The sequence below is a fragment of the Xiphias gladius genome, chromosome 17, assembly GCF_016859285.1.
Source record: "Xiphias gladius isolate SHS-SW01 ecotype Sanya breed wild chromosome 17, ASM1685928v1, whole genome shotgun sequence".
NCBI classification, from domain to species: Eukaryota; Metazoa; Chordata; class Actinopteri; order Istiophoriformes; family Xiphiidae; genus Xiphias; species Xiphias gladius.
Genome location: NC_053416.1, coordinates 17,261,456 through 17,269,622, shown reverse-complemented (window position 1 = coordinate 17,269,622; position 8,167 = coordinate 17,261,456). Strand labels below are relative to the sequence as shown.

Below are 8,167 nucleotides of genomic sequence, written 5' to 3'. Positions count from 1 at the left end.
CCTGCGTAATAAACTGTGGATGTGGGGTTTGAAAAAAGTGACCATTTAAGAGGCGAGGGTCTAATGAAAACTTCTACTGAGTTGCTGTATGGGAAATGTGTGATGCAACATTTTTGGATTTCGACTCACACTAACATCTAAAAATCAGAATCTGACGATTGTGAGTCCCTCAACTTTATGAAAGCACAATACTACATTATTGGAGTACCCCTTTAACCAGTCATGATTTCAGTATGGAATCAGAATGAGCCTTAGCATAGCATTTTTGTGAAAAATATTACAGATAAGAGAATTTGCTGTAAAATAAAACGTTTTTGACCATATATAGTTGAGGTATATTGAGATATATAATTAAACAGTTTGAGTTATGGATGAAAAGTTTGCTTTTTGCAGGTTTGTCAACTGACCGTATTTCAAATATCCAACTTGCTCTTTCTCTCGAGTACCTAATAGAGTAAAAGCATTAGAGTGATGGCTAAACTTTTTCGACATAAACACCCCCAACATCATCATTTTTTTGATTAAATCATGTTTTATTATTCCTAATATTAGATGTAGATACACAAGTCAACAAACATTATCTTCGATTTGTAATGAAAATGCTCCACAGCACACTGACATCGTGTGGAAGGGTCTGGTATTACAGACACGTACCTGAAAATGGACAGCAGTTATAATTTTTGCAATAAGTTGCATTAGTAACAGTAGTAGTAATAGTAACAACAGTAGCAATAATGATAATAATAGCAATTAATAATAGTAGTGGTATTAACAACTCTGAATTACAGAGGAAGGAACAGACATTCGTCAAAAGTAATGAGAAATGAAGGTAGTTGGACAGGCTTATCAAATGCTGCAAGACAGACCACTGGATGAAAAAATACAAGCTCCCACTAGACAGCAAATATCCTGCCTTCTTCTAAAAAAAGGAAGCTCAAATTATCACCAGTCTGTTTTCACTCATATCTAATACTCAACAAGTAAAAGTTGTTTTTTTCTTCATTAAGTACTCCCTTGTTACAAGTACTCTCATAATCAAAAACTCATCTCTTTGACATCAATAATACATACTTTCCATGTTCTGGTCAAAGCTCACCAGTAGCACAATGTTATTTTAAAAGGATGCCATATGCAACATCAAATCACAGCCAGCTGAGGGCATTTCCACAAGACTGGATTGCCAGGGTCATTCTGCATTAACTATACAGTACAGTATTAATGTGTGAGTGTGTGTGTGAAAGAGAGAGAGCTCATGTATGTCAAGTATGAGAAATATTTTTGCTTCACATGACCAATTTGGCCAAACTAATTTGATTCATCACACATTCAAATGGGCTGATAAGAAAATACACTGTGTGACCTTTTAAACTTGAGCTCCCTAACATCAACTGGATGCTGTGCCTGATGTCCAGAGCAGAGAGAAGGTAGCAATAGTCGCTAAAACAGCTCATCCACTGGGGAAGAATGACGCCTCCATTCGAAATTGTGCACAATGTACGCTAACAGCGTTGGCTCACTTATGTATGCAATAACCTCATTAACCTGGTTAGCCTTTAGTTTAAGGCTACTGAAACTAGACTCAAACTAGGAGCTCTGTCACATACCTGGGATACAATGTCCCACTGACAGAAACAAGGCAAGGTTGACAAAGGTTGGACCAGGTGCTGTTACTGAACCCGGTTCAATAGTCTCAAAATGGATCAGATGCTCGTCTTCTCTGATTTGAAGGGAGTCTGATTTGAGCAAAGGTTCCACATTCATTTGGGACCAGAAAATAAGGCCAACCTGTTTAAACTTCAACCAAATGCAAGTTTACCTCCAGCTGTTTGTGTTATCACAACAGTTTGGTGTGACATTCCTGTCAACTAATCAGCCCTCCAAGGCATGGTACACACATCCAGGCAAGTATCAGCTTTAATTTTTTTTTTGCAAGATGTAACGATTTAAAAATAATTGATTACCTGCAATCTACTTATGAGATAACCCATAAAACTTTTAAATCCAGATTTCTTGTCCAGTAACTTCCTGTTGCATTTGGGCAATTACAAAAGGCAAATCAACCCTTGGATTTAAGTGACTGACTATTTACCAACCAATCCAATGGTCTCAAGATATTTATATAAAATTGCGCTACTGTGTGCAGTCTCACAATATACTGTAAATGCCCATTTCCTTTCAAACATATACAGTATTTTAAGGAAACTAATAAACATTTATCTTTTTTTTTTACATTTGCTATATTAACTATAAATATTATCTTGTTTTAGATTATTGTAAATGCCAATTACATATAATTTGTTGCTCTCCAACCCTGAATATGTAGCGATCTCATGTTTTCAGAGTACATCAACACAGAAGAGAACAGATGATGAGACACATACAAATATAAACCTACGTGAAGTCATGCCACATATGCAAGAGCACAAAGCTCATCTAAGAGAATTTAGGATTTGCTCTCTCTGCCACCACTAGTGAGCAGAGCTTTCCATGATTTCTGTTATATCATAGTGTACCTGCATATATAATCCACTGACATACATTAGATCATTGCCACAGGGCACATTTTTTAACATTCTTATCCTTGTACTAAGAAAGCTTCCTTTACGACTGTTTTAATGGAAGGTGGGTTTGTAAAAAGGGTTAAGTGTATCTGTAGTGGATTCAAGTAAGGCTCAGTACACCTCTCTCTGTCAGGCAGCACGTAAAGCTCATTATTCACTGCCTATCCAATCTCACTTCCACAACCCTCACTTCACGTGTAATGAGACCTGTCCAGCTGTCCATCTGTCCTGCTCACGTGTGCTTCAGCTTTTTATCTACAAACTGCCCCATGCCTTCACACCAGTAGATGGAGAGAGAACAGAAATAGTTATTAGAAGACTGAAACAGAAATAATGAAACCATCTTGAGGAACTTCACTTGTAATGTCATTTTACATATAACAAAAACCAAAAGCAAGGAAAAGCTTATTTTATGAAATCATTCCGGTGATATTATTTTGAGTTTGTGTCTGGTTTTCGTCTGCATTTGCATACCGAAAAGCAGCATCCATCTGGCCACGTTTGATTAGGAATCACATAAACGTGCAAAATCCACAGCACCACAACTCACACACACGCGCACGCATGCGCACGCACACACACACACACACACACACACACACACTCTCTCGCACACACACACACACACACACACACACAAACAAACACACACACACACACACACACACACACACACACACACACACACACTAAAAAACTAATCTTCTCAGCTTTGTACAGAAAAAAAAAATAAAGTTGAAAATCAAGCAGAAAAGATCACTCAAAAGAAATAATCAAATACAGGCAAAATTAGAGTTAAAATAAAAAATAAAACCACTTATTTTTTTCTTATATGTATAATTTTCCCAATGAAACTTTTGATCACTTACTGCACCCTGCTAAAATTTAAAGAGCTTTATTTTTTTTCTCAAAACACCTTATTAACTGTCATTCCTAAAAAAAAAAAAGAAACAAAATAATACATACAAGGGCAAGCCCAACATTCTCCACTAGTTTCACCAAATTTATTTCTCTCCACAACATGAATCAAAATTATCTATTGTCAAATTAATTAGTTTGCTTTCTCAAACCAGCAATGGCAAAAGATAAATAATAATAATAATAATAATAATAATAATAAGAAGAAGAAGAAGAATATTGGTCAGGTTAATAACATCAATACCAAGAACAGAAAAAAAGACTGATGTGATCCTTCCAAAAGAGTGAGCGCTTGAAAGTGAAATAAAACCAGAGTGCACTACAGTGGAAAGCCACCATCCAGTGTTTTATTAGTGACACAGCATCAAAACGGCTCTGCTATCCAAGACTCACTGAAGAGAAAATATTCATACCGAAGAAGAGCCGATTTGGTGGATTGGAACTGAGCTGGGCCTGGATCCCTGCTAATAACCACACCTCTTACTGACTCAGACTAATTAGCTCTGCTGGTTGGCTGAACTCGCCTTTGGATGAGGGCTTTCATTGTTGGGTGCAGTTAAATGTGAAATATGGATGGGGCGAGCGTAAAAGTAAATGACATAAAACAGGCAAGGGAGAGAATCCGAGAGAAAGAAAAGAAACAAAGTTTTCTGTATGACACATACAGTAGCAGTCGACAAATTCCTTGGGGCCTACACTGAGAGCAGTGTGTTTGTGTGACCTGTTTGTACTTTCCTTTCTGCCTGCTTCACTTTGTTGAAATTTGACAAATGTAGTTTCCATCGATGATTTTACAAGTGTTCTATTTCTTCTTGCCAAAGAAGCTGAACCTCTTCTCACGGTCCTTCTCTTTACCCTCTTTGTTGCGCATGGTAACACCTCCAGCATCACCTGAGCTGGGAGAGATGGGAGGCATAGTCATGGCACGGCTGAGGGCCCGTGGACCTCCGGGCGAGTCTCCTGATCCTGTTGGAATGGAACTGAGGATGGACTGGATCCAGGAGCTCATTTCCGCCTTTAGATGGACAAAAACAATTATTATACTTAAGGCAGAGTCACAGCATACAAACAAGATTTTTTTTAAACACAAAAACCATTTGTATATAGCTCTCACCTCATCCTTTGCTTGGAACAGGTACTCTTTTCCATCTCCTAGCCTGCAGACAAAGAGTAGAACAGGTGTACTCTGAAGTCAGAGATAAGCTATAAAGTAACAAATCTGACTATTTTGCCATTTTCTTGGTATTTCATCATGGCCTTTCAATTTATTGATAAAATCCAGCAGTGTGACCACTGCACTGTATCAGGAATCCTTGTTCTGAGCTTTTTAGTGACTCTCTCTCTCTTCTCACCTGAGCTTGAATACATGTTTCCTCTTCTTATAGTCGTGTGCTATCTCACACACAGCCTCTCCAAGGCTGATGGGTACCTCTCCATGGTATGGAATGCCGTTGCTAGCGCTCTTGGCGTCTTTATAAAAACCAAGACTTCCTTTTCTTAAGACACAGTACACGTTCTGCCAGGATCTATGGGAGCAAATAAATGGCATTAGGAATAGCACGTTTTGCACATTAAAACAGAAAGTACATATATTTTCTAAATCTATAATACCTTTCTTTATTTATATCTTCCATTGTGACTAATTCCCCAGAAATACGTTCAATACGAAATACGTTTTTAGTCTTCAGTTTCTGGCCCCTCCAAGGTCTATTATGATGCACTTGACTGACTCTCCCTCATGACAACACTCACCTGCTAGCTGCTTTTTTGCTGTGGGACTCCATCTCCTGTTTTCGACAGAGCATCCCCTCCATGGTTTCTGGCTCAGACTCTGCTCCACCCCTGCTTGGTAACGTGGCAGACGGCTCAAGGCGAGAAGATGCCAGCCCACTGTCCCTACCTGGTCCGTTCACAGATTCTGACTCAGAGCCCTGTGGTTCAAACCAGACATGAATGGTGGTGAGGAGGTAGAAAAAAAATGCACGACTGAGTGGAAGTAGTGAGGAGCAAAGCAGCCATTCACAGCCACATATGAGGAGCCATGATGACGTTTGCTTTGACGACACTGTATGATTACCTGAGGTAAAAGCACAGCACAGGTTCAGAAGGTCCACATAATCACAATCACAGTAGACTGATATTTAACAGGAAAATTACAGTCGCTCATATGAATAAGAGAGAGTTAAAATAACCATACATTTAGGAAACATGCATGCTACACTGAACATGGACAGTTAAAATGTCAAAAATATGTACAAAAATACAAAAATGTACAAAAATAATCAGAATGTACCAAAGGAATCGGATATCAGATTTGTTTGGGGTAGACAAAGATATACATTTGCAAATTAATATTATTATTCCAAAGATAATCTTTGTCCTTAGTAATTTACTGAGCAACTATAAATGAATAAATGATAACTCTACATTGTAACACACAAACACAGAAAACAACATACATGAACATATACTCAATAACAGTTAAACTCTCTAAGGCCTTAAATCCTTTGAGAGAGATTTAAGGCCTTAAATCTCTTGGATGAAGTATTTTAGTTTTTGTTTACCATATGAATCTTACATACGAAACCCACAGTCAACAGGATGCCTTTTAAAGTAATTAATGTGACAGGACGAGAAAGCATTATCAGGAGATGTTTGTGTGTGCAAGTGTACACATAAAGGGAAAGACTAAAACTGGCTACATATAAATTAGCTTTGAATAGCTACAAATATCACCACAGTTACAATTCTGGGCTTCAGATTTACAGCCACTCCTGTCCTGGTCAATATGAGCACATATACAACTGCAGACTGCATATTTGATCCATGACAACATTCTGTTCATGAATCTGCATCATGCCTTTAAAGAGCAATGGGGCTCATTAATGAAACTGCGTATTGCATGGATAAATGGAGCAATGGATTGCATCTGTGACAGAGAGCAATGGCTTCCTGTTAGGAAAAAAGAGGCACTGAAGTTGACCAGGAGCTGAGCAGAGGCTGTGAGGGGGGCGAGGGGAAGCTACAAAGCTGACCATGGCTTGGTACTCACACGCTCCGGCTGCTTTGGCTTTAACACACGTTTAGGCTCTGATTTCTTTCCCACTGACAACGATACCGATAAAGACTGCTGGTAAAAACGCAATAAGAAATTGTTAAGAAGTCTTTGTCTGGGGCAGAAACTTGAAAGTTAGTGAATGGCGTGCACCTCTACCGCTTTAGATCAATTCATACAGAAATGGCTCCCTTTCTTTGACTGATTCTTCTCTGGAGTATCAGCTGGAGACCTAAATATAGGTTTACTACTGCACATTTCACAAGCAGCCAGTGTAGACTGCCATCACTTCCTCTGTAACACAGCAAGTCACCAGGTGCTTCTTTTCATCTGCCAGTGAGGTGTTTTACCATGATCATGTAGAATTTATTTAAGTTTACTTTTTCCTAGCCCAGTCCCAACCCCCATCCTCACAGGTAACCTGTGTAAATTTAATCAGGGTCCCCGAGCTGATGGGTGAGTATTTGTTCATCTGCAATCCCTGGCTGGCATTGATTCTTTTCAGAAAAAGTAATTCTTTGTAATGTACCATCAACAATAACTAAGCAAAACTTTGCTGCTTGTCTCTAATATAAAACATTGCTGATATATATTGTTGACTAGAAAAGTAAAATTTCACAGAAATAAATATTAAAAAAATACATAAAAATAATATTTTAAATATTTCTTCCAACTGGATAATAGCAATTAATTTCATTATATGACATTATATGCACTGAAACAATGCTTCTGATTGGACTTTTACAGACAGAGACAAGGACACACACTTACAAACAGTTAAACTATGTTTTATATGTGTGACGTACTTACAGGTTTGGACTTCTTTTGTAACCCAAAGGAAACTTGTGGTCTATGTTCATGAAATTCCTGATTTGCTACAATGTGTTGCAAAGTTTTGATAACATGGAATATATAATATTGAGGGAACATTTCAAGGTAACAATGATGCCATTACCGATATTTCTTTCTGTTCTGAGTGTTAAACTGTCTCAGATTAAGCGATAGAGTGAAAATAATTTCTACAAATCCATGTCATAATATAGGAGATAAGGAAAGGCAACACAGAAAAGACATTACATGCTAGATTACATTGGAACTCTTGTAAAAACTGTAACACTCAAAGCATTTGGATTTATAGATATGTTTCACCTGAGATGTGTCATTGTCACTGTGTACTCCATTCACTGCGACAGACTGATTGAGTGTGGTCTGGTCCAGACTGGTTCTGTGTTTGAGAGGGAGGGAAAGTGTGTTAATTAAAAAAAAAATTACAATGTCTGTTCAAAATATACACCAACACCATTCTGCTCTATCATAACCCCCCTTTGGTTACCTGGCTGCAGAATCGTGTGCTTGACTTTCTGTCTCAGATTGTGCCACTGCTTCAGCTGGGGGGGGTGTAGGGGGTCGTCGTGCCCTCTCCTCTTCCTCTCGCCTCCTCTGGATATCCTGCTCTTCGAGCTGAAAAGACAGGAACTAAGTAGTGCTATCTAAACGTAACACCTAATGAGTGAGGCTTTCCCTGGTTCATCACAAATGAGAGGCAGACATTCTGTACATTGTGTATCTAGGCTACGTAGAAAAAAATCAAACCATTCTCAAGTACATGTAAAATTTTGACGTGATTTAATAT

The 8,167-nt window shown here is 38.3% G+C and overlaps 1 protein-coding gene across 3 annotated transcripts in view; it reads right to left on the bottom strand.

Moving 5' to 3' along the window:
• Positions 1-3,799: 3,799 nt before the first annotated feature.
• The window catches only part of LOC120802304 (spectrin beta chain, non-erythrocytic 1), a 54,133-nt gene continuing 49,765 nt past the window's right edge, over positions 3,800-8,167 (bottom strand). For all 3 annotated transcript variants that reach the window (XM_040149979.1, XM_040149977.1, XM_040149978.1), the window contains 6 exons: positions 7,868-7,995; positions 7,684-7,759; positions 5,232-5,410; positions 4,832-5,005; positions 4,594-4,636; positions 3,800-4,494 (listed from right to left, as the gene is read on the bottom strand). In XM_040149979.1, coding sequence (XP_040005913.1) covers positions 4,282-4,494; positions 4,594-4,636; positions 4,832-5,005; positions 5,232-5,410; positions 7,684-7,759; positions 7,868-7,995 — 813 coding nt within the window. In that variant the 3' untranslated portion in view covers positions 3,800-4,281. The remainder of the gene's footprint in view (positions 4,495-4,593; positions 4,637-4,831; positions 5,006-5,231; positions 5,411-7,683; positions 7,760-7,867; positions 7,996-8,167) is intronic.